This window comes from Aythya fuligula, chromosome 2 (assembly GCF_009819795.1).
Source record: "Aythya fuligula isolate bAytFul2 chromosome 2, bAytFul2.pri, whole genome shotgun sequence".
Taxonomy (NCBI): Eukaryota; Metazoa; Chordata; class Aves; order Anseriformes; family Anatidae; genus Aythya; species Aythya fuligula.
In genome coordinates this window covers 44,956,517-44,983,562 of record NC_045560.1, presented here as the reverse complement: position 1 = coordinate 44,983,562, position 27,046 = coordinate 44,956,517, and the positions used below count along the sequence as shown (strand labels likewise).

Below are 27,046 nucleotides of genomic sequence, written 5' to 3'. Positions count from 1 at the left end.
CATGATTTTTCAGAAGCAGACTAAATCTCCTACCAGTTCAGGACACCATACAAGATGGAAAGTATGCAACTCTTCTTACAGTTTATAGGCAAGTTTTAAGAGGTTGGTGATGTATATTTTCTGTGGATTTTCTTTGATAGATTTTTTTTTTTGGTTTTGTTTTTAATTTTTAAAACTTTGGTCAACCACTCCTAAAATGGCTTCAAAAAAGTTCACTAACAACACAGTGAAGAAGAAAACCACTTTCCTGAATCCTAATTCAATAAGATAGACTCAATACATTTTGAAGTGAAGCTTCGTAAACTCATCTTATATGCAGATAATTCAGGCAGCACCACAGATCCATAGGGATCCTTATATGCAAAACAAGGAAGTCAGTTTCACAGAACTCACTCCACAAAGCAGTATATGGATTACACAGAAACTGACCTCCCGTTTCCCTCATTTTCTCTGGTTGATATACATCTTCTGGTTAAGGAGGGAACTACCCACTTCTCCTTTAAACGAGCCCTAAGGCAGAGCTATCCTGTTATTCTTCATCCCCTGTTACTGACTTTTCACATCTTAATAGGAAGAACAAAGTTAGAGGTCTCTTTGTTGCACTATTTTCTGGTTCTTTAAAAATGAAACAGGCCATGAAGTGCAAAACACTGAAAATTCAGTCCTGGAAATCTTTTGCAGTTATGACCACTGGTATTTCCAGTGCAGTGTATCAGCATACTATGTAAAATCTAAAATGTTTGTGTGAATTTATACAGCATCTGCTTCATGATGTAGTTAGAACCATCCGATATCAAAGATGTTTTAGACTTACGTGCTCAGTTGAAATCTAACAAAATTTTTTATGTTATTATAAATTCCTTTACCCTCTTCAATTGCAGACCTGCAATTAAAAACCAAAGATTACACCACTTGACAAATAAGGCTACTGCCAAAAAGCTTAAAACAAACCAAAAAAGTTTGTCATTTCTGTTATTTTAATCAGAAATGCAAGTGTCAAGAAACAACTGGAGTTGACGTTCTTTACCTTTACAGTCATTGTACTTCACTATAAGATCGAACACAATGGTTCTTATTCTGGCCTGCTTAACTAAACTTTCAAAATTAAATGTCAATACTAAAATTTCCCCCTTGTGTTTTAAAATACACCACCTTCCCTGATGAGGCCTTCTGAGTCAAGGTAGATAATTTAAAAAGAAACAAAACAAACATAACACACACACTTTACAAAAATCATAGAAATACATCATGATTTCAGAAGACCATGTATTCTTACTGCACCAGAATGAAATTCGTACAAGCCATCTTTTTAACCTCTACCATATGTCACAACTTGTCTAACAAATTGAGAATTACAGCAGTAATGAGTGATTTCTAATACAGAGGCCAAGTATACTCTACTGCAAAAAAACACTCTTTCATTCACTAGGGAAAGTTTCATTAAAACTGCATAGCACAATGTATCTACATAAATGCCACCTACATTATTGTCTGAAAATCATCATCCACGAGGATCATATCTGCTGCCTCTTTACAAACATCTGTTCCAGTTTGTCCCATTGCTACACCAATATCTGCAGCCTTCAGAGCAACAGCATCATTCACTCCATCTCCTGTCATAGCTACTACTGCGCCATTATTTTGCAGGGACTAAAGAAAGGAAAAAGAATTTAGATAGTGCTATACAACTGTTCTAGACACAAGCATTTAGCTGTTTCCCCCCCTGTTTTTTATAATTCCATTATAAAATCCTAAAAAAAAAAATAAAAACGTATGTTTGTATCGTGATGGATTTTTTTATACAAGATTTTAGGTTAAATTTTAGTTCATATATTCACACAATCTAGATTTGAAAGTATATAAAAGCTGCATTTAAGAGAAAACAGAGCTATAGAGAGAATGATACTATATTTATATGTTAATGTTATCATCCTCTGATAATTCTCAAAAATATTCCAACAGTCTCATAATGTTTTACTTCCTTCTCTTTATTGTTGCTTTTCCAATTGTTATACTGAGCATGTCACTCTTTGTTAGCTTTGTTTCTAAGCTTCTGAACAGAAGCATTACCTCAGACATGACTTGAAATTCATGCCCTTTTATCCTGTTCTGAGAAGTAGCAGAAATATGGCTCTCAAGTTCTTATAGTCAACTCAACTGCAATGTGACACAGTCTCAGCTCCCAACATCCAGGAAAGCTGATGTTGACTCCCAGCAGTTGCATATCCTTTGTGGACATTATATACTTTTTCAAGTAATATTTTCAAATACACTTCACTTTCAAACCATTCATATTTCTGGTCTCATCTAGACACACTGCACCACAATGTAGTTTAAGAGAAGACACTACAAACAGTACCAGTAGTCGCTGTCCAGCACTCTAGTCTCTACTGAGACATACCTTTATAATTTTTAATTTATGTCGGGGACTGGCTCTGTAAAATACAGCAACCTGTTAAAAGCACAACAAAGAAGCAGTGAGAATTTGAGAAATTTCAAGACTTGTGCTGCATACTATAAACTATAAAGCTAGAGGATAAAAATATTATCTAAGGTGAACTACGCTCTCATTAGCTTTGAGGTTGAAGCATCAGTGAAATGTATTTTGATTAGATCGAAACCATTAATTTAAGAGAAGACTCAAAGCGTGTCCCGGTAAACAAAACTGGTGCTACTTAGTTCAAGATAGAATTTGGAGTTTAAAAACCCTCTGAAAGGGTGAAACAACTGAGTTAAAATGGCTTGCTATCATCTTTCCTGGCTAAATTCACACAGACAACTGCCATGCTAACTCAGCAAACAGTGCTGCTTTTCTTGTCAGCACTAGTGGCAAGCTACTCAGGAAATTTTAATTTTACTATTTTATGTGGCATAGCATGAACACATTGAAGTTTTAATGCTAAATAACAAAGATTCTAGCTTAGAAGGAATTATTATTTTTCAGCATTATTTTGATCCCTGGCCTAGTCTAAATTGAAATTTGAGTAAGTGGAATTCAGTTTTCAATGAAAATCCATAATGATAACACTCACATGTACTCTTCCTTTTCAAGAGGCAGGATAAGTTAGATTTCTCAGCAGACGCATTAGACCGTACACAGATATCAACCTTATTGTTTGTTTTTACTTAATTCTTAATAAGATTTTAAATATGTGCCTGAAAACAAATTGTGTCCGAGGTCAAACATGCAAAAATTAAATTTGTTGCTCTTTCTAGTTACTTAATGTGAACAGCCTGTAAGAACAAGCATTACTAAATAAATCAGATATTATCTGCCATGCAATTCTTTTCTTTTTTTTTCCAAATTTGTTTTTTGAGACTCACCAACAACAGACACAAAGCTTTCAAGTTAATGTGCTCACACCATATGCACACTTCTTGATTGTAAATACCAGCTTTTAGCTTAGTTGCATCACTCAAGCATGATGCAGTCTAATTTTGCACTCTTTTGCAAACAGAACGGTGTTTTGATGCATAAATTTTGCAAGAGATAATCTTGAATTACATATATTATGACTTTACATTTGCAACAATGATGTTGGTTAATGCATTTATTTATTTAATAAGTAAAAGGTCATAAGCAGTCAATGTAATGAACAGATCTTCTTAAAATTCTTAACTAGTGGCCTCAATCTAAAATCACTAAGCATACAGACAGCTCCTCTTATGAATTACAGAAGGATGGGCTGTCTGAACAAGCAGATTTAAAATGTTATAAGCTACTCAAAGAAATGAAATTGTCTAATTGTCTAAAAATACAAAAAGGTGATGCTCACTAAAAGGCGGCAAAATGAAAGTTCCAATATAGGTGCTGAAAGGTTAAAAAACAAAAACAAAAAATATAGCAATTTGAATCATTTAAAGTGGCAGAAGTAATGAACTCACTAAAACTTGTGAGTTGAAAGAAAAACTTCATACGATCTTGTGTTAACGTTGGATCTGTGACAGCTTAATACTCTGCACTTAAAGCTTCCACTAATGTAGAAGCTTTTCTATCATTGGTAACTCAAAAGTTAAATTTCAGCTTTCCACAGATAAAATAATTTCTCAATATAAAATATACCCTTTACTGCATTTCAGTAACATGTTAAAACAAACCTTTGGTGTTATTTGAGAAAGCTGCTGAATATCCAGATCATCTATTTCTTCTCCAGAGATTGCCTGTGAATTTTTAGAATACAATCCTAGTCGACTAGCTGGAAATAGATAATAAAAAGGTGTTACAATAATAAACTTTAAAAAACAACATGTTACCAACACTCTTCTCATCCTAATCCAAAATATAAAACCCTACTAGCTACTAGGAGGAAAATTAACTCTATCCTAAATGAAACCAGGACAAGCACATAATTATTTTTAGAACTATTATGTTCTGCAGCATTTGAGATTTGAAATGACCATAGCAGAATACCCTATTGTTAATAATAATAATCAATAACACCTTATTGACTCAGTATGCTGAAGTAAATTATGTAAATTCTTGAGAAATACAAGTTACCAAGCCTGTTCTAATCAGATATTTCCTTTAAACTTTTTAGGTCTTAAGGTCTGTATCTCACTGTGTCAGGTAAATATAAGAGCCCAGTCCTCTCTAAAGACTTTAGAATTCAGAAGTAACAAGACAGAAAATGAGATGGGGATGTGCACAGCTCTCAGCTGCAAATCTGCAACTGACGAAGTACTGATAATTTGGGGATGTACTTGTTATGTGCACATTCAGCTTTTTCATCATCATCCTGTATATAAAGAAACTATATTCTGGCTGAAGTACTACACTTTAATGTATTATATTGTAAAAATAAGTAATTTCAAAATTTATCAGTAGTATTTAAACTTCAAAGTTTGTTACATGGACACAACGGGATCAAGAAAGCATCAGTGCCATATCCATCCTAAATATTGTCAGCACCTATTTTAGTTTCTCTCTGTTGCTATAAGACAGGCATCCAAAGCTGAGGGTGGGGAGGGTGGTGTTGGGTGTGTAAGAGTAAGAATTGGAAACCAAGCATGTTGTGACAGACCACAGTAAAAAAAAAAAAAAAAAAAAAAAAAATACATAGTCTAAAACAGCAGTCATACATTACCAAATTAGAAAAACTACAATTCAAGCATCACTTCAGACTAGTTTTTTTTCTAATTCCACCACACCACAGGTTAACCTGATATACAGAACTCACAAATATTAAAGACTTAATACCCACACTTTAAACCAACTAGCTAGGCATTGTCAACACAGAAAACAAGTGAAAAATGAATAGAAGTGGACTGTTCATACCAATGGCAACTGCAGTCTCCTGTGAATCTCCAGTAATCATTTTTATTGCAACTCCCGACATAATAAGTGTAGTGACAGCTTCTTTTACACCAGTCCGTGGAGGATCAACTATTCCCACAAGCCCCAGAAAAGTCAGTTGTCCTAACTCAGGACCAGAAGCTAAGGCCAGAACTTTTAAGAGACAAAGAAAAAAATAAGATGAGAATTAAAAATAACATTTACACCATTTAAAACAACTGCTAATATTTGCTTTCTAAAATTAAAACTAAAATTAAAACAACTGTGTCTGCATATTGACCAAAAGCCTCAGAGCTGAAAACATTTATGAGTAGCAACATTCATCTGAATATTCCACTTGAAATTAGCTTAACACAAGTGGACATTCAGAAATGAGACCTAATTGAACTACTAGGTTAGAATAAAGCAAAATACAGGGATTATTTTTTCCTTAAACCTTGGTAGCAACATCTGTTACCTTAAGTATTCAGAATAGCCTACTTCTGTATTTCTTTTCTTCTGAAGTCTTTTTTATCAAACATACATATTTCATATTTTAAAGAAAAAACTTTCCCATTTGTTCTCAATTTAAAGTGTTGATGCTTCTACTGTGTGGAAAAGGAAAGGCACCTAAGCCTTGTGGTTTCTGTGTACATGCAAGGTCTTTTATGCAAGAGGACAAAGGGAGGATCAGTTAACATATTTTTATTTTCTGCCTTCTTTTTGTTTTTGAATAGAAGTAGATTTTATCAACTACGTGCTGTATATTTTCTGGAATGTCTTTTACAGTAGGAACCTTAACTCAAATATATTTAAATGACAGATTTGCAAGAGAACAGAAGATTCACTTTTTTCAAACGTTACACAAGATTTGCTGTTTGACAGTTATCCAAGGCAGGCATGTAAAGAATGACTCTCTGAAGAAAACAGGTACAAAGAGATACCACTCCTAGTGAACCCTCTTAATTTCTAGTAATTTGTATCTGAGGAACTTCCTGAGCCTTGACTGTCTTGGATTTATGTGGCAAGGATTTGGTAGCAGGGGGGCTGCAGGGGTGGCCTCTGTGAGCAGTGCCCAGCAGCTGCCCCATGTCAGATCAGAGCCAGCTCCAGCCAGCTCCAAAAGGGACCCACTGCTGGCCAGAGACAAGCCACTGAGTGACACTGGTTGGGCCTCTGGGAAAGCAGATTTAACAATGGAAAAAAAAAAAAAGAAAAAAAGAAAAAAAAAACATAGGTGAAAGGAAGGGAAGTGGTTTTAGTTTGCCTTTAGCTTCTCACTGTTCCAGTCTGCTAGTGATAGGCAATAAATTATATTAATCTCCCTACGCTGAGTCTATTTCACCTGTGACAATAATTGTTGAGTGATTTCCCTGTTCTTAACTCAACCCTTGAGCCTTTTCCATCATATATTCTCCCCTTTTCCCTTTGAAGAGGGGGAGTGAGAGCGGTTGTGGTAGAGTTCAGTTGCATAGCAGAGAAAAACCACCACAGCCACACAGTACCCATAGTTTCACATTTAAAACCTCTGGATGGACATAACAGCCCAGAGATCTCTTTACAGAAGCCAAAGACAGCTATAGTGTCCTGTATAATGCTTGCCCACAAGCCTCCTATCGATCATCTAATGAAAAATACTTCCAGCTATACTTAAAAATCTACGCAGGAGGTTAATATAAAATGTAATCTTAATGGCATCTTCTAACCTGCAATCAGTTGTGTTAGCCTAACTTACAAAGGTGCCAAGAGCCAAAGAGGAAAATAAACACATTCATATTATTCTTTTTTATTTATAATAAGATCTATACTGAGATGTGGAAGCTATCAACTAGCAATGTATTTTTCAGTTATGGTCAAATGCAGGAGATGACGGGAACCAGCAACACCGTTTCTCACCTGCTGCAATTTAATCAATGCTGTTATTCATGCCTTAAGCTACATACAGCACCTGTTTTCCACTCCCCAATTCTAATGGGAAACTAACCAACCCAGTGGCACTTACTGAACAATAATAAAAAAAATCTTGTATCTGAGGGGTTTTTGAACAAGTCAACAGTACTATGTAAAAATGGCTACTTTGAGATACTGAAAAAGTCTTACCCCTAAGTCCTGCAGAGCCCATGGATGTCTTCTCTTGCTGGTATTGCTCTCTCTGTTGCTGAGCAAGAGGTAGGGTCTGTCCCTTACAGTTATATGATGTACAGTACTTAATGACTTGTTCATAGGCACCTTTCATAAAGCAAACCTCTGGTTTGTCCTAAAAAAGAAAAGAACTATTTGCACACATGTATACATACAAGAACACACACTGCGTGCGTGCATATGTACACAATAAGAAAGAATGGCACATCTATACTTCTTGGAAAAGCCTTCAGAACATATAAGGAAGATCAAATCTATGCTTCTAAACCTAAAAATCTGTTACTTGAAGTATCTCTCTACACAGTATATATTTAAGAGTGTTAATACCAAAATAGCCAAGATAATGATCAGTATCTCATTTCAGTAGACATCATACACTTTAGACATTGTGAGGTCACAGTTTATAAACAAGAGGCCATGCAAAGGATAGCAATGAACCCTACACAGAATGTAGGACTTGGAAGATCTCTAGTTCATCATCTGACCACCTGTTTTCCTCCATAGGTCATTAAATATCACCTTTAGCCTTGTATCACATAACTCCAACATTTTTCAGAAAGACTTGTAGCCTTGAAGGCAAAGTGCTAAAAATCCACCATTTACCTTCAACATTTATTCCAGCACTAAATCAACTCATCCTTTCCCTTCCCCTCCTTTCCATTAAGAATTACTGCCTCGGCTCAATTTCCAATCACTGATTCTCATCTTCTCTCCCCTGTTGTGCTAAAAAGCTCTTTTTAATACATCTATTTTCTCCCTGTGAAGGTGTTTGTGCACAGTCATCAAGATACCTCAATTTTTCTGATAGACTTAAATGACAGAGCTCTAATTCTACTGTATCTTTTTAGCCTTTGAATAATTTATGCTCCTTTTTAAACCATTTCCAATTTTCAACAATCTTTTAAAAATGCTCATATGAAAACACATCAGACACAGTGAATCAGGGAGTAGGAACTGCTTGATGATTTTTCTACTTTTCATACAGACAAGGATTATACCACCTCATTCTCCATAAAGAAAAATGGAGTCAAATGCATTGTTTCCAAAGCAAAGATTTTGCTGCAATAATGAATGACTATTTGCAAGATATTTTTTGTCAGAAATACTATGACATTTTCCACAAATCCAGTATCTGTTGTTGAACATATCTCCGGTTACCAGACTGGCAGTGATTATGTCAATATTCTTTACAAAAATATTCAGATTGGTCTAAATGAAATATACGCGTAAATATGTACATGAAAGCACCAGAAGATGGAAAAGGAGATTTAAGAATTGCTTGTATTCATAATCCAAAACATGCTAACATAAATCCTGTGAACACTGAGCAATGTGCTGTCCACACCAAAACCAGAAAAACTATGTTTTCAAACAAAAGCATTTTTTGACTATTCAACACCTACACATCTTCTTGCTTTTAATTCTCCATGTAACTACGTAGCCCTGAAACAGCAGAAGATTCACAGACTTGCTTTAAATGTTTGATGAGGGAGGAGAATGAAGAAATGCCAGGTAGACATTCAAAGTCTCAGATATCAAAATGCTTAGAATTATTTCCCAGTATGCCTTTTATAGAAAGAATTTCTTGTCCTTCTTAATCTCTTTCAGAACTTGAAGCTGAAACTAGATAATCAAACCATATTCCCAAGACAATGCACTAACACCAGCTTGCCATAGTCTCTGAAGTGAAAAATGAGGACATTAACCAGGGTACATAACTATTCTACAGAGTCAGTGCACAAGAAAACTGTGATTGAAATTTACCTGCTGTGCTCTGTGAACACATTTAACAGCCATCCATTTTTGCTCTGAGCTGAAGGGATATTCAGCCTTCCTTACATAGTCCTCCTGGATCCCATCTAAACCCATCTGCATAGAACAGAAAAAGCAACATAATGTAAGCACCTTTATTTTCCAAACAACTAAACAATTTATTGAGACTTCTTAGTTAACAAAAAATCACTTTCATTTCCTAAATTGCTTTTCAGAACATTGCTCCACGTAGAGAAACTTCTGAAAAACAAGAACCGGAAGAACCTAGTAGTTTCTTTGAGGCTTCAGCATAAGTTAGACCATTTCAGTGTATATCTTCGATTCAAGGATCTTGATATATGTTCCAGATTATGACCATCCACAGACACAAGTTTTGCAATGACTGCCAATTTAGTTCTTTGTTTGACAAAACACATCCAAAATCCCAGTGCATTGTTTTTTTAATCTATTCAGTTTCTCTGCTAAAAGGGCCTAAAAAATTATTAGACAAGAGTGGCAGTCTGGAGGACGCAAGTCATTGATTTAAAGTTCAAATTATCTAACCTGAAATGGCTTTTTTTTTTTTTTTTTTTGCTGTTATGAATTTCCCCAAATGATTGATGTAAAACTAACCATAAAGATTCCAGGCAAAACGCATTTCATCCCCCACCCCAAAACGCAACTCAGTGAATTCCATGCTCTCTCCTTACTTAGCCAAGTCCAAGTGCCAATTAAAAAAAGAAGCTTAAGTAGCAGCCTGCCATAAGCCATTCTCAAGTACTTATGAACCTTCACATCTCCTTCACTACCTCCCTTTCCTGCCACAGATGTGAAAGAACCCCTGTTCTTCTCTGTTTCTATGGGCTCTTGACAAAATAACATCACTTTAGACCTTTCCAGTCAAAGACTGTAGACTTGGAATGAAATCTCAGCAAGACGGTATCTCAGTCCTCAGTTACACAGGGAGGAAAAAGATTGTAATGCATTCACCTTCCAGTATTTTTATGAGTCTATTTACCTTCACAGAAAAATCAAGTACTCAGATATCTTGCTATGTTTCTCAGTAACTGAGTGTCACAGCATAAAAAAAAGCATTTAACCAGTGTCCACAATTCAAACCACCTGTGCCCAGCACTTAAATGGTACCGTAAATGGTGCAGCCACCAATATATCAGTCATCAACTTATTAGTACTCCTGATGAGAACTGGGAAAGAGCACAGTCAATATGCAACAGGTAAATTAACCTATGGCAGACAAAATAGCAGTACTGCATGCAAAAAGATAAAAAATATTTTACTTCAATTCTAAATAACTTTTATCTTTCAGAATGCCCAGAGATTTCTAAATGGTAAGAAACACAAGAGATGAGCAGTTGCAATACAAATCTAGGAGATGCAAATAAGGGAAAAATGAGAAAAAAAAATACATTTCTACACACTTGCCACCTATCATGAATCAAAAAAGCACCATTAAGTACCCACCTTCATAGCAAGTGCAATTAAAGCTCCTTCTGTTGGCTTCCCCATTAAGGTGTTGTTTCTAATCACAGCATCATTACACACACATCCAGCCTAAAAGATGAGGACAGAAAGGGGAGAAAACACAATACAGAGTAAATGTCATGCATAACTGTTGTGCTATCATCAATTAAAAGAAACCTGTCTCTGCCAGTATCTCACCTCAACAATTCTGCTAATGGACGGGTTGTTATAACCATGAATAACTTCACCATCAAGCATCACTTCTCCAAACCTGTTATAACCTACTCCAGTAACCTGTAAGACAAAGAGCCAAAGGTAGCATGCAATGTAACATTTGCTGGGTTCTTAAACTGTTTTAATCTCAGCTTTTCACTACGAACTATAGAAAGCTAAAACAATGTCGTGCATAATGATGCATTTTACCCTGTGTGAATAGAATTCTCTACTTAACATCTAATGTAGCAGGTACCAGACTAGGAAAAAAACTCTGAGGCAATGGAGTTTTTCAATTAAATATTTTAGGCATTATTTTTCAAAAATTTAACAATTTTATTCCCATCTCCTTACTCAATTGGGACATTTTTTTTCTCTCCTTTACTCCTTTTGCTTTCTAATTTTTTCCTCCTATTCCTAGTTAATAATGCATACCCCCTGCAGGGGAATGGAAGTACACAGCCAAGACCTACTTTCATGCAGGAAGAAGAAAATCATAGTTGAATGGCCTCTCAGCTGAGACTTTTGAGAGGTGTTAAAAACAGTAAAACTGTATATTTAATGCATAAAATACAGGCATCCCATTAGGATCCCAGAAGTCTTCAATTCTATGGCATTAACAGCTAGTATATTTTACAGCTATTTCAAATTCTCTTTCCATTAGGACAAAGGAGTTGATTTCATGCAGCTATAAACAAATTATGCTAGTAGTAAAGAAAAAAGCAATTAAAGCATTCCTATAAAAATTTAAGAATAGAAAATAAGTACCAAGAAATATAAGCAAACATAGGTAAATAACAGGAAAGGATAAAGAAAATTCCAGTATTTACTATTCCAAAAAAAAAAAAGTAAAGCTAATGGAGGGTTTTGTCAATGTGAATAAAACCCTAAGCATGAGGAGTTCAGGAATTCATGAACTTGTTTAAAGTACACTCCCATGGAACTACATATAGAAGCATGCCTTGCTGCTTTTCCATTCCTATTGCTTTTGCTTCTCTTTTGTGCATTTACTTCAGCCTTTGCAGCAAACACCCAACCTCAATCACAGCTTTATGTCCTGCCTCTACGTTAAACTCCATCCATTATGAAAAAAGCAAGTATGATAGTGCACTCGTAAGAAGGGTTCATACTACACATCATCTTTTAGCCAAAATCTGGATACCCCTCCTATTTCAACTGTTCTTGACATATACATTTTGTTTTTATGCACCTGCTACAACAGGTGCATAAAGTCCCATTTTCCACACTGAAAAAAAATGCCAAGTCTCATTTTTGTCATGCATCTCAGCATCTTTTATTATGACCTACAGAACTTTATATATTATATAAAGCGAATTCTTCTATAACCACAGAATGCTTGGGTAATGCAACTCAAAATCTGAAATACTAGATGAAGAACAGAATTAGCTAGAAATTGAGGAACTGAGATTTGGTGCAACTAATTTACACTTCTTTAATTAATGCTTTAAATGAAGTATAATCAAGAATATCTCAGCTGATACACACAGTGAAGTAGAAGCAAAATTTAAGTCTAACAGAGCTTCAACCACATACCTCAGCATGTTGCCCATCTGAAGTAAAAATATGAGTAACGGTCATTTCATTCTTTGTCAGAGTTCCAGTTTTATCTGAACAAATTACATTGCAACAACCTGAAATAACCAATTAATACTTGTAAGACAAGGCCTGCCTAGAATAAAATGAGTGGCTAACAAGAACAAGAGCATTCAAGACATGCAAATTTCTAGAAACGCTGCAGCTGTCCTTGGGAAAAAAAAAAAAAAAAAAGATGGGATATAATAAATACAGGAAATTTTCAACTATTCGTGAATAGCTGTGCAAAGTTCTTCACAAGTTTGTCTAGTAAATTAAAAAAGCTAATTAAAAGCCCAAATTGACAAGTTGTCCCAAGTGGTTCCATTCATTACCTCCTTAATTTTACTCTGATGCATCTCAAACTATACTCCTAAAGACTCAATTGGAACTACCATTGAGGAGGAAAGTTAAGAGCCTGCTTTACAGCAGTCATTTTTCTCAATCTATAAGTGTGACTTAATACTAAAGCCACAATTTTTAATGAGATTAAAAAGATTACAGAAATGTGGAAATATATACTTGCTCTTTTAAGTCAAGAAAAGTATTTTGAAACAGTGTTGCACTGTTTTGACATTCCTTGACCCAACAGCAGAAATTGAAAAAGCAACAAAAAAGCTTGCAATATTAATTAAACTGCTAAAGGCATTAGAAAAAATATTCCTAATCTTCAAAGGAGAAATTCAACTGCAGCAGAATTACTTAAATTACGATTTCTGTTTCTTTTTCATATACTATGAATTACATGTTTCATGACTGAAACTACGTACAGAATGTTTCCAAGCTTACATCTTTTAAATATTTTAGGTTTTAATATAAGCAGCACAACGTCCTTAAGGTACATTTTGATTATAAAGATTTTTTCCGATATGCAAACTTGGATTTGTTTCCAACTGTCAAAAACACTCAAATTTACGCCAAAAAAAGTTGATTTAAAGACTGTTTCACAAATCTGTTATTTAGCAAGAACATCTCAGAGCTAGCTAAAAATACTTGTACTGACATATTTTCACTGTTCTACTGTGAACGAAGAGTACTCCATACATCTAGTTACACATGCAGGTTTGAGTGTTACTAGTGTCACATGTAATTAATCAACAGACTGCTTACTGCAATTCAAAAACCGAGTGCTGATAGGGCACACAAAAGCATAGACTTGAATTCTAACTGCTCACGTAAAAGACACTCAGTTTCAAAATGTTTTAAAGATACCCCCACACTGCCAGCAAGTAAGAACACCTGCTTCATTTACCATTAGCCACTGAGATTCTTACTGATTTTGTAAGATTTATATCCAACTACTATCTCTAAGTTAGTCTTGCCATACCTAAGGTTTCAACAATAGGGAGCTTTTTTACAATAGCCCGTTTCTTCACCATTCTCATCACACCCAGTGCCAGTGTCACTGTTACCACAATTGGGAGCCCTTCAGGGATTGCAGCTACAGCCAAGCTGAAACAAAAATAAATACACAAATCTTGTCTTAGAATGTCATAGATTAATGCATAGTAATAACGCATTCACAGCTGAGGGCGTTGCTTCTGTACTTACCTGTTAACACAGGTTAAAAGTGAAAGGAACCAAATGTCATCTGATTCTATTTGTATACCACTTAAGACACATACTGAAAACAGTAACAATGTACAATGGCTTAGACACTTCTACCCATACAAAAGAAGAAAAACTGGGAAAAAAACAATCTTACTTTTGTCTTGCATACATGAAAAAACTACTGAGGACTGTGCAAAGCAGTCCAGGTTGTGAAGAATAAGTGTAGTCATCACTAAAAAGAAAGATATGCCACCACTCTCTGCCCTATTCACTGTCCATGTAATAGCAACCCAGCAACTTTTCTGAGAGCAGAGAGCTAGAGCATAAAAACTCAGTGTTATTCTCAGCAGACAACAGCCTGGAATTAAGTTTTTGTGATGTGCTGGAAAATGAGCTAATGAAGTACACAAGTAATTCAGCTTTATTTGATGCTACTTATAATACTGCATTTTCTTTATTTACTCAGTGACTGAAATTCAAATTGCACAACTCTATTGTCTGTTTACAGATGTTCCCAAAACTCTCAGAAACCTCCACACAAACACACAATTTAAGAGACAGACAAGTACGTCCTGTATCATTAAAAACGAGTACGAATTTGCTTTTCTAAGCACAAAATCTGGTTTTACTTTGTATTACTTATCTAAAGAGACTGTGTGCAAGCACAATATACATCACTAGCTTTCACACGCATCCTGTCATGCATAATCAACACTATTTAAAAAATACATATACCTTACCTCACTCCAATTGTGAACATATCAAGAATATGTTTTCCTTGCAACCAGCCAACCAGCATAATAACTCCTATGAAAAAAACAGTTGTCATGGTAAATACAAAACCAACGTGCACTGTAGCCTATCATTAAAAAGAACTCAGCCAAACTTATCATTATGTTGCCTATAAAAATCCATTGTTTCTATCACTGTTGGAGCATGATTCCATTAGTACAGCAACGGTGAAGAAAATTTTTGCCAGTCAAGTTGCCCAATCATACCAGCAGTAAAGGACTCATGCACACCTTGAATCAGAAGAGACACTGCAACTTGAAGCACTCAGAAGGCCAAAAGAAGTCAGAAAAGCATGTTAGTGGGCAGAAGTAAACTTGCATTGTAAGGGGGTTTGTTATGTCACATCAGTAATCTTCAGATTATTACTTGCATGAACTCATTAAACACTAGCAAACAAAATCAGAAGTCAAAATATCTAAAAGGAGATCAAGTCCCTCAGTTTTCCCAAACCCATGGGTTGGTTTCAGTTACAAAGTAATTTGTAGTTGTTTTGCATAAATCTCTTACCTATGATACCAAAGGAATACAAGGAAAGCTGTTTTCCTAAGAGATCCATGCTCTTCTGCAGAGGTGTCTTTGGAGCCTTGGTGAATGGTAAACACCCAACAGTTAACAAGCAGAAGTTAAAAGCATAAACTGTATCCTATTTCTTCAGGTATGCAAGCTTCAAGGCCTTGTCTTGAAACTAACTGACCAAGATGCAGTTATACAGTATGTTTCCATGTGTTTACTTTGTGAAAGCACAAACTACTTTGTTCAATTCTCATGTAGAAATCAAGAAGTTCAAGGAATACTTCAATGAAATGAACATTTTTTTTTAGAAACATCCTTTGGGAGTTTTGTGATGTCTACAGCAAAATCTAATACAAAAGGTCATATCAAGGATTTAAAAAAAAAAAACATGGGCTAAAAAACAACTGCATTTCTTCTAGACAGAAAAGTTCTTGATAACAAGAACAAAACTGACTTTTCAAGGCAGAGGCATTAAAGCCCTGGAAGGCCAATTATATTTCAGGAGGAATTTGCTAACAAGCTGCAGAAAATACAAGTTAGCCAAATAGGAAGCTATAGAAACATTTAGTGCCAAAAAATGTATAAAAAAAGAGGAGGGGAACACCAAGAAAAAAATTAAATAAAGAGATGATAAAAATTAGGAACATAGATTTTTATATTAACATATGGTAGACCTACAGTATGGGAAGTATAGTAATAAAAGGGAAACTGCATCAGTGTAAAATCTTTGTTCTACAAGGTACGAAAAGTGCACATATTACATGGGAGTTCTGATACTGGGTTTGATTCACCCTTACCTTCAAAATCTACTTTTAAAATAAGATTACTGCAATAAGCATCATAAACGTAACTCCACAATACTCTGATACTTCAGAACGTTTGTGTAAAATGCGCACGCTTTTTGTTGCTGGTTCTTTCTTCATTAATAAATGCAATTGCTCCAATATAAACTATGTATAATAATCATATTTTCCTCACATGTGTAATAAAGTGGATTACATTCTGCATGACAGAACAGCAGTATTCCCTTGAAAGGTCTAGTAAGGCACTGCAGCTAACAACGTGAGGTCAGTGATACACCCCCAGCTGACATATTTGATGCCTCACCTAATGCCCTTAGTTGTTCTGTTCTGGCAGATTTCAGAAATGTAATTTGGAAAAAAAAAAAAAATGTACTGCCTATACTAGGCCTGATCATGCCCTGACAGCTGAAAATAGACTGTCACCTTATGACCTTATGTTGGTCAGAGAGCCAGGGAAGAAGTTAGAAGGCTGTTGAAACACAAAGTACTCCAAGAGTCTGACTTTCCATGTGGATCAGAGCACTGCAATAAAGAAAGTTACTACAGGAGTTTAGTATACTGAAGTCAAAGGGAGCTCTGTAACCTTGGAAGGATGGGCTAGAGATCATGAAGCAGTGGGAAACAAATTCATAACCCGAAAATACACCGCTCCTCAAGGGAAAACATAGTCCTGTGCATGCAGCATACAAATCTGTCATAACAAATACCTTTTGCACAAACATAGTTCCACTTGAAAAAATACACTACCACAAATTGCAGCAAGATTTGTTACATCCTTTAAACGCTTCAGAAAATTATTTTAAGAAATAACATTTTTAGGTCACCAATGGTGCATTTTTACACTGAATCCAATTAATACTTTCATGTTCAAGAGAGATTTGTTTCACTAGAGAAAAGAATTGTATTAAAACGAATGTAATTAAATCTAACAAAGTTCCTATGAAATAAACTCCAAAAATACAGTTTTAATGAATGAATAATTTAATGTTGTTTCTAAATATCCATTCTTACCTCTTCTGCTTGCATCATTTTAAAAACCTCTCCAAATTCAGAGTTTTCTCCTGTTCCAATAACAATGCCCTAAAAAAAATAAAATAAACATCACACCACCAAAAAGCAGTCATTTCAGATCTGAAGTTTTAAATTAAACGTATGTGATTGTTCTTGACAGCTTTGACTTAAGTAGTCAATGGGCAAATGCCATTTAAACCGCTACAATTGTTAGCCTTATTAAGGCAAATAGGATGTATTTTTGTTAAAAATAAAAAATAAATTTCACCCCCATGAAACAAACTGCTATTCTGTACTGCTGAAGTACAGCAACTACCTGTAACAAAATGCCAATAACGCAACATCCAGCTAGCACCAAACATATCTGTAATTTCTTTTACAGGTTTTCAAACTCTAACATATGAATGTAGTTCTGCAAGTTCACAAATACCAAATCCTAGATAGAAGGGTTTCACACCACCTATTCCCTGAAAATCTGAGGGTTCCTGGCCATGGATTTTTTCCCCCCCGTGTCTGAAAAAGCACCATTGAGAACAGCTTTGCATTGTATCACACTAAAGTCATCCTCATCCTTATTTCCAGTAAACATTTCTATTCCTACTCTATTTCTACAATTTAAGAAAAAATAAAACATACTTAGTCATTAAATAACAGTTATCAACAGGTAAGTTAAAATTAAAAATAACTGGTTTCATTCAAATAGTTAAAACACTGAATATATTGTTTCCTATCAATAATAATTTTTACCTTTGCTTTTCCACATCTGACCAACGTTCCCATGAAAGCAATATTGCTCCTTGAAGTAAGGTCTCCATTGGTTGCTGCTGGCTGAGGAGCTATAGATTTAGAGCAAGGAGCTGTCTCACCTGTGAGACTGGATTCATCAATAGAAAGGTCCGCAGCCTTTGAAAACAAAATATATAGAGTAGGTAAAAAGCATAGCAATAATCTTTCGTAAGTAGTTGAAGTCGTAATAAAAAAGTTTCCCAACTCTGGCCATGAAAAATATACCTAATTTATTCATATGACAAGAAACCATGTATCAATATTGACCATATTTTCAGAACCAGCACAGCAGCAGGCATTCCTACAGAACACTGCAGCAATAAATTTGCTTTGCAAAGTCAAAGTTTACTCCTAATTTTATGTTTATGACCTTCTCTACAAAACAGTCAAGAGGTTGTAACTGTGATGCACTCCATTACCAAATAATACAATTAACTGAGACTGTAAATGTAAATGTAATATCCTTTCAATTCTTTCTCTGTCCATTTCCTCCTATCTTGTTCATTAAGAACACATAACAAAATACATACAGTGGGTTTTTGTCCACAAAATGTCTCTAAGGAAAATGCCATTCAGGCAACAGGCAAGGCTGGATCAACTTTTTTTAGGTTTTGCTTTTGTGTTTTTTGGCAACAAGTGCACATAGTAGGAGAAGGAAAAGGGAAAAACTGAATTAACATTACTCAAATGTTTGATAGGTGAAGACAAGAAAGACTGTTTTCTATAAACAAAACATAAAACAGAGAAATATATAATAAAAATAGAAATTTAAATGTCTTTCCCCAACTGACATCACTTTTAACATTTTCTATTGACTTTAATGGATCACGAACAAAGTCAAAGCTTGAAGCATAAAATTCTACTGATGCAATCCAGGTAAAATAATTTTGCAGTATTAAAAATTATGAAGTCATTACTTGTGAATATATCACTAAATTTCAATATATCTGTATTGAGAAAAGCAGCATTAAAAGGATGCTTAATAAAACTAAATTACCAAAAAAGCTCTTTGAAAAGATATCACTTGCAAGAATCACATTGCATTTGGTACCACCATACTATAGCACACCAGTCTGAGGTTCAAAGTTATTTTTGCTTTATTCTCTTAAGTGACATGTTACTCCAGTAACTCTTGCACTCCAGTTCCAGCTGGACAACAAAATGAACAAAGGCATACTAAATCAAAAATTTAGTAAATGTTCAGAAGAGAACAGTACCCTTACTAAAGTGCTTTCTGATCACATTCCTCTAATTCTTCCTGTTCTCTCAAGTATGTACCAGGACAGTATCCATTTTTAAAAGATGGATGATTTATCAATAAAGGAAAAGGGGCACTTATCAAAAACTGCAAGGAATGTTTCAAGCAAAGCCATAAGGAATGATTAGCTCCGGAAAGTTCTATAGCAATTTTTATTTGCAACATATTCCTCAGACTCCAAACTGAAACAGGATGCTCAGATTTATCCATGAGCTCTGAAACACTTGTCATCACTACTGAAGTCAATTTTGTTCAAAACTGAAGTTGCTACAGGCATGTTAGTTGTAGTGTTCTGGATTTAAAGAGTATTACTAGAAAACTTGACAGAGGACTCATTAACCTGCACAAAACTTAGGCCAGAAAAGGTCATTCTATAATGTTTTGGAAAACAAGATTGCCCCACAAGTCCAGCAAAGAAATTTCTTCTCTTATATATATGTATACATGAAAACAATATATAGAAAAATAAGACTTCAGAAAGTAAACAGAACTTAATTAGCATTTCTATAAGTTTCTAAGACAGTATTATTTGAACACGCTAAAGAAATCTGATTTTTTATCTGAAAAGACAACCTTTTGTGATCCCACAAGAAAGGTTATCTCAAACACAAACCTTCACGGAATCATAGCAGTAGGCATTCCTGCACAGATTGTACATTTGCTTCTCCCTCCACTTTTTTCCATGTGAGAACATGAAGGCACGAGGTTAGGCCTAGCAGCTTTTAAGAATTGACTGCTTTGGCCGCAAGTCCAGAACACAAAAAATACAAATTGTCTTTTTTGTACTGTTTCTGATTATGGACTTACATTGAAATATCTATTTGCTTTGTTTATATCTCTAATGTAATATCTCCTATTTATACAGGAGGATAAATTAAGCATATCAGAGTTTTCTGGTGATCATAGTTAGCCTTTTTACAGAAGATTGGACTTGAAGTTTCCAGAAGAAGGCGTGTACATTTTGCCAAGTAAGACAGATGCATCATACACACACGTGTATATATAACAACCCCCACTGTGTGGTAGAGATTTCCAAGGCCAGAGCAAGGCAACTCCTTATGATGACATGCTCTTATTTTCAAATATCTGCAAGAATAGTTGAAACAAAGATGGTGCAAATTTTGAGGTTGTGTAGACAAACAGATTAGAAACTTTTAATTCCCCTTCTGCTTTCCATTGTAACAGGTCCAAGAATGCTGCTAACATGGTATGCTATGAGCTTACGAATGAGATAGTAAATGCTGCTGCAACAGCACTTCTACACTAACATAGACACTATACAATTGTTGTGGGAAGAAGAAAGTTTTTGAAGTCACTAACAAAGATTATTCAGAAAAACATTAAGTAGTGACTATATTACAAGGGCTAACAGATGATCCACTAACAAATGATGCAGACAAACTTCCCAAGGGCACCACAAATTTTTCTTAGACACTAGCTGGTATAGGTTTTGTCTATAAAACTAGCAGTGTTCAGAGAACACTGCAACTACACCCTAAAATTAATGCAAATATAGACACGAAATCAGCTGCTAACATATCTCACAATTCAGACTGAAAACAGCCATTTGACTTAACATTCAGAAGAAGTATTCAACTGAAGTTTTCAGTAACAGACTGCATACATAAAATTGGAAAAATACTTCTTTCATTTCCTACAATCAAAACCCACGTATATTAAGAATGCACAATTACATTTAGGAGTTTGATTATTTCAAAGTTTCTATCAAAATAGTTGCAAGATCCAAACAATAATATTTATGCAGTTCAGTATTCAGTAGCTATCTTCTCTTCCCCTCTGTCCCACAAAAAGAAATGCTATTAAATATTAAAGCAAGAGTAAGTATATACCTCAAATAATCGTAGATCAGCCGGGACTCTGTCTCCAACTGACAAGCAGACTGTATCACCTGGGACTAAATCTCTTGCAAGTGTATGTTCCACTCTACCTTCTCGTACACTGTAGGCGTAAACACAAGGTCAAGGTACATAAGAATGTCTTCTCTGGCATTTTGTCTTAGAAAAGTGAAGTGTTGACTATACGTTGCAGTGCTACTGATTCCAGAAAAATACAATTTCAATTTTGCTGTTTATTTCTCTAGAAATTACACATCAGTGATATCATTTGAAGTGTTCAAGGGGCAACAACGTGGAGTAATATTTTTTGCCAATAAAACAATCTTTAAAATGAGTCAAAATAAGTTTTCTATATCAGTGTAATGCTTGCTATAAAAGGTATTAAGTTCAGTAAAAACTTTTTCTTCTACTCATTTCACATTAAACTTATCATGACTTAATTTAGGAGAGAGAGGACATACAATTCCATACCAGTGGCATTCTGGAGGCACAAGTTTACTAAGCTCTTCAAGAGATTTTTCTGATCTGTACTCCTGCAAAGACAATAAAACAAAGAAGTGAATGTTTTTAAAACGGGCAAAACCTAAACAATAACAAGATAGATTTCAGCAGATGTGGATGTGTTCCATTAGTAAAGTTGTTATAACATTCCAACGAATCAGTTAAGATATGCCCTACAACAGCTCCTTATTAGATATACTTTAAAAAGCAAATACAGTCCAAATACTGGAAGTTTTACAGATTTAAGAACTTGCCTACACGCGTTATTTCTGAAAAACTGGTAGAGATTCTTTGCATTTTCTTTTAATACCTTCAAGGCTTTGTAATTCTTACAGTAATGCTTCTAAACACAGGGATCAAGTTCTACAGTTTAGCAAGTTTGTACCAAAACCAGTGTTCAAACTCTAAGCCCCTGGAGAACTATGGTAATACAATTCACCTCTAACTCAGATTTTATAATAAATTTCAAGATAAACAAAGATTAAAAGCACAAACAGGAAGCTATTTTGGTTTAAGCAGACACTGAATAAAGCTGGGTATTCAAAGAATGACAATAACGTTTTTATGACTTACGTTATTTAAAATATATTTTGGGGGGTAAAATTTCTGTACGACATTGCAGCCAAAGCTTTATGGTCAAAAACTGTTTTCTATGAAATCAAGTATTTTAAAGCACTTCAGCACAGTTTAATCTGAATGCTTCTTTACAAGTAGTCTTTTATTGCTGAGTATATTACCCATACAGATGCATAAATGTCAATGTAGTTAAAGCAAGAAAAATCATGCACTTTAGAAAAGGGAAAAGACTTGGATGAAAGCACAGAGCTCTTTAATCAAGCATTGTGCAGCTGCACAACATATCAGGACAACTACTTATTAAATAGAAGAGCATACATAAAAGCAATAATCTTGTTTGGACAACAGATGTCTTACCTGAACAAAGGCAACTGTAACGACGATGAGTATTGCCTGCGAGAAAACAAAAGCAGATAAGATAAAAGAATTCCAAATGGCCATGAAAGTTACTGATCATATTTGCTTTTTCTCAACCATAGTTGTTACTACACATTAGCAATATGGTTTGGAAACAGACTTTCTCATGCTCGAAATGACCAGATTTCCCTCAGGCCTTCTAAAGACAAAACAAAAAACAATGGCATTATCTCTACATCTGTTTTAGTGTCATCCAAGAACTTCAATAAGGTAATGCTACTAAAAATAAGATTGATAACTAGACAGGGACTTTGAAGTAAAATGTTAAGCGATTGTAAGCTCTCCTCTGCATTTCTAAAAGGTGAACAAGAGACAACAGTGGGGAGAGATCCAGAACACAAATAGAAAAAAAAATGTCTGAATGAAGTACGAATGGTGTTCACTGCCACAAAAACTGTTGCAAAGCATCAGATTTTGTTTCATTCAAATGACAAGATAACAGAAAGATAAAGAATAAACTGAAGACTAGAGACAGAGTTGAGGAATGGGTGTGGAGCCATAAAATATCTCAGTAAGGAAGACAAGCGGAGGAAACTTGGGAACTTTGCCCAAGACTCCCATGAAGTAAAATAATACATTGACTCAACCCCAAACAGCCAAGATCCAAACCAAAAAGGCAAATAAAAAAGTTGCCCATTAGGAATAATCCAAGAGAAGCACCAAGACCTCAATAATAAGCCTTCCCCCATATCACACACAATTCCGGGCACAACACTTCAACATGAACATCACTGGGCTTGTAAGCATGGGACGTGCAATGAGTGAATGAATGAGATCTATTAGAGAATGAGACAAAGATGAATGTTGTTTAAAGTACCATCTTCCCCCTCAATACAGTCTAGAGTTTTGCTACACTAAATACATTTGTTACTCAGACTGAGTTGTTGCACTTCTTACAATTGTATCTTAGATATGACTATGTATCTCAGAAGTGCAATAGCAATTAATTAAGCCACTGAAGTGCACCTTGTAACTTCTAAAAAATAAGATATGACCATTTTGCAAGAGAAAAACTCTTGCAATACCATTAACTAAATCAAAGATAAAGTCTGCCTGGTTGGTGACACTAACATTAGCCTCAATGACTGAGTCCTAGTAAAAAATTATATGCATTTCTTCCTCTTTCCTTGGGGTATTGCTTCCAGAGTTACATATATGCTTCCTTGGCAAGCAGTACTAACTTCTTTTCATGCTACCTGTCACAGCTTTGATATCCTAGTCTCATGTCAGTGTCTCACTTCAGGGTCTATGTGCAATGGCTTGAAACAAGAAGCCAGTATCTTCTAACTGTGAAAAGGTAGGGTGTTTTTTTGTTGTTTTGTTTTAAGATCTGAGCCCAGTTCAAGTCATCACGCAGCTATACAGTACATTTTTTAACATCTGAACTAAAAACCTTGGCAAAAGTTGCTCAAGCCAGCAATGCTATCAAAAGAAATGTATGTCATAGATATTTAGCAGCAAATTAGTTTTGTTGCTAAGGCTCTCAGCAGAAATATACAGACACAGAAGTTGCACTGTCATCTGAGAAAGAAGCAAAACATATTTACTCAGTGAAAATACAAGCCTTGATAACTACAAGACTAAATGGTAGGTCAGCTGTAAGCTAAATGAAATAAACAATTAATGAATTTTAACTGAACTGCACTTACTCTCCGTATTTCAAGACGCCTCTGCTAACATTCATGAGGCTGTTGAAGATTCCTTCTCAGATTGGAGCACAGACTACAGAAATTACTGCTCCCTTACACTGCCTTGCTGAAGGGTACAGGGAAATAGATTTAAGGGCACTACCAAAGGGCAAAAATATTCTGACTTTTGGCCACAACAGTTAAATACATTTAATGATAGAATAATTTTCCTACATCCAACATATGAGCACAACAGACTATACTACTATGAGTACAACTAACACTACACTCAAATTCAAATTGCATAATGTTTCTTAGAGGAACCATGTGTTCTACTGTGTCTGCAGAAAAAGAGGGGTCAGGAGCAAACCTCTGTTTATCTTGAATTAATTACAGAAACACAATTCCTCACAATATGGAGCGTGGAGGTCAGCTAAGACAAAAACAAACAAACCAAAATACCACCACAGCTACAAACTACCTCTGATCATACAGAAATCCCAATTTCTACTTTTCACCCCAAAAAGTAGAAAGGGAATACAAATTTCTCCTCAGTGTCATTTGCCCTGACAAATGCTTAGCAGCACTACAGTCACTCATTAGTTTAACACCCTATTTAATTGCAAACTTCTATGACAATTCCTTATTTCAGCTTCTATCTTCTTTCTGCTGTTTCTAGAGAGTTCAGATTAGATTTCTTTTACATGTTTTAGAAGATCACATTTTTCAAGTAAATTATCAGAAGACCTCTGTTGGTTTCACCTTGAAATTAAAGCATAATTTGAGATTAAAACATTAGATAGAAGGCACCAAAAATTGTTCCTCAGAACAAACTCCTAGACACAGATGTTCTAATCAACAAAACAGCAAAGATGTAAGATGTAGGCAGGTAACTATTAAGCTGATATTTTGATACGTACTATTATCAGTCAAGAAAAACAAAATCCCCTCACAAACTTAACAGCAGATTTAATGATAGCATATAAATTAGCTTCATTAATCACAATCAAGTGATACCATCCCACATTAGCATTGATGTGACGTTGAAAGCAAATGTGGTCATCCATTCTGAAGTATTGTCTCAGTAGATAAAATTTTAGTTCCTTACCACGGTGATACTGACAGCATCATCAAACTGATGCATTAAAACACTGATGACCGCAGATGCCAGGAGAAGCATAATAAGGGGATTTTTAAACTGAAATGAAACAGAACAGGAATTCAGTAATACACCACACAGAATGACTTTTTTGCCTACCCCCCAAAGAACATCCATTTTTAAAACATACTTTAATTTTTTTTTTTTTTTTTTTTTGCAATCTGCCAGCACAAACAGAATTTGACTCTCTATGGTTCAGAATTTACTTGAATTATTCTTTCTAGTATCAAAGGCTTTGAATGGACCATATTCAGTACATAACAGTAGGAAACCATTTCTTACATTCCCTGATTCACATTTTCAAGACAGAAAAAAAGGATCTTTCTTCTACATGACAGATACTTGCTGTCCCCTTTTTGAGAAATCTTACAAAAAAGTGAATCTTACAATAAAAGTAAAGGACACTAAGAGTACATATGATGAGCACATTCAAAGCAAATCCGTATCTTAATAAATCCTACCTAAAACAGGCTTGGATGATATTCCTTAGAAGTCTTCTGATGCATCTAACTGACATTATAGATGGATGGGAAAATGAAGTATTAATGCCAGAGGACAGCTAGTATGTAATGATGTTCCCACTCCTACTATCAGCAGAGAATGGAATTATCTTTGCAGCCACTTCCAAGTAAAACAGTTTCTCTAGAATTAACCACCCATTACTTCAGGGTTTACTTTAGAACTTAACTGTACTGCTGCTTAGACAGGCTGCAGGAAATACTAACCAAAATGTTTAACAAATTGATTAGGAAAATCTTCTGTGTGAAAAGTTGCTTTAAGTGTCTTTGCCAGGGAGAAGGGATGGAGGCAAAAGAGTGGCAAAGCAGGGGCATTTCCAAATATTCGTAGTAGATCGAGCTGAGAGGAAGAAATTTACACGTGACTTTTGCGGATTCTGCTTACCATCAGATTTCAAGGTGGACCCCATGCCCACCCTCACTTCAAAGGCAATATTTTTGCTTTCTTAAATTTCTTTTGCCCATCAAATTATTGACACTTCATATTCCATTTAAATATTTACCAATCATAAGCATTTGTGTCTGACTTGAGTGTGATTCATGCCTAAGTCTTTGCTTATAAGGAAGTTTATTCTACCTCCCCAGTCCTTGAGATATTACAGATGGTAGCCTTCTGCTAGCTATGAAATCATTCACAAACAAACCATATAACCTAAACACTGACGTACCTACATGAAAGTTTTTTTCAATAGGTAAGTTAGATACAAGTTACAGAAGAACTTCTTACTCTACTTCAGCTTACCCGCTTTTATCAGAGTACTTTCATGTACACAAAAGCTAAGACAGCAAAATTACTGACAGACTATTAAAACCTAAAAGCAGAAAAGACAAAAATCTTAACCTGGGAAATGTATTTTTTCCACAGTGGTTCATCTTCACTAATATCAAATTCATTCCATCCATGGAATGCCCGTCTATGACACACTTCACAGTTTTTTAAGCCATTCTGAAGATTAGCCTATTGAAATATACAAAAAATAACACAGTCAGCGATTACACTGTTAAGATAAGACTTCAAAATAAATTCCAACACCAAAATACAATGTCTTAGATTATAAAAATTTGGCCATCAGAAATACAAGCTTGGTACTGGTGTTTGTACAACAATAAATGCTAACTGTTTTAAAATAAAATTTGGCAGTAGTTAACGGATTCAACAAAAAAAAATCACAGAATTACGGAAGCAGATGCTGTTTCACATCTCTGATTGCTAATCTTCCCTG

The 27,046-nt window shown here is 35.1% G+C and overlaps 1 protein-coding gene across 4 annotated transcripts in view; it reads right to left on the bottom strand.

Annotated features, from left to right (window-relative positions):
• ATP2C1 (ATPase secretory pathway Ca2+ transporting 1) overlaps positions 1–27,046 on the bottom strand; it is a 49,218-nt gene that overhangs the window by 5,902 nt on the left and 16,270 nt on the right. For all 4 annotated transcript variants that reach the window (XM_032181206.1, XM_032181208.1, XM_032181209.1 and 1 more), the window contains 20 exons: positions 26,665–26,781; positions 25,255–25,344; positions 22,459–22,494; positions 21,496–21,557; positions 21,019–21,127; positions 17,872–18,027; positions 17,125–17,193; positions 15,305–15,380; positions 14,746–14,812; positions 13,782–13,906; positions 12,416–12,513; positions 10,847–10,942; positions 10,649–10,738; positions 9,179–9,283; positions 7,373–7,529; positions 5,276–5,446; positions 4,099–4,196; positions 2,402–2,452; positions 1,484–1,650; positions 815–883 (listed from right to left, as the gene is read on the bottom strand). In XM_032181206.1, the coding sequence (XP_032037097.1) occupies positions 815–883; positions 1,484–1,650; positions 2,402–2,452; positions 4,099–4,196; positions 5,276–5,446; positions 7,373–7,529; positions 9,179–9,283; positions 10,649–10,738; positions 10,847–10,942; positions 12,416–12,513; positions 13,782–13,906; positions 14,746–14,812; positions 15,305–15,380; positions 17,125–17,193; positions 17,872–18,027; positions 21,019–21,127; positions 21,496–21,557; positions 22,459–22,494; positions 25,255–25,344; positions 26,665–26,781 (2,009 nt within the window). The remainder of the gene's footprint in view (positions 1–814; positions 884–1,483; positions 1,651–2,401; positions 2,453–4,098; positions 4,197–5,275; positions 5,447–7,372; positions 7,530–9,178; positions 9,284–10,648; positions 10,739–10,846; positions 10,943–12,415; positions 12,514–13,781; positions 13,907–14,745; positions 14,813–15,304; positions 15,381–17,124; positions 17,194–17,871; positions 18,028–21,018; positions 21,128–21,495; positions 21,558–22,458; positions 22,495–25,254; positions 25,345–26,664; positions 26,782–27,046) is intronic.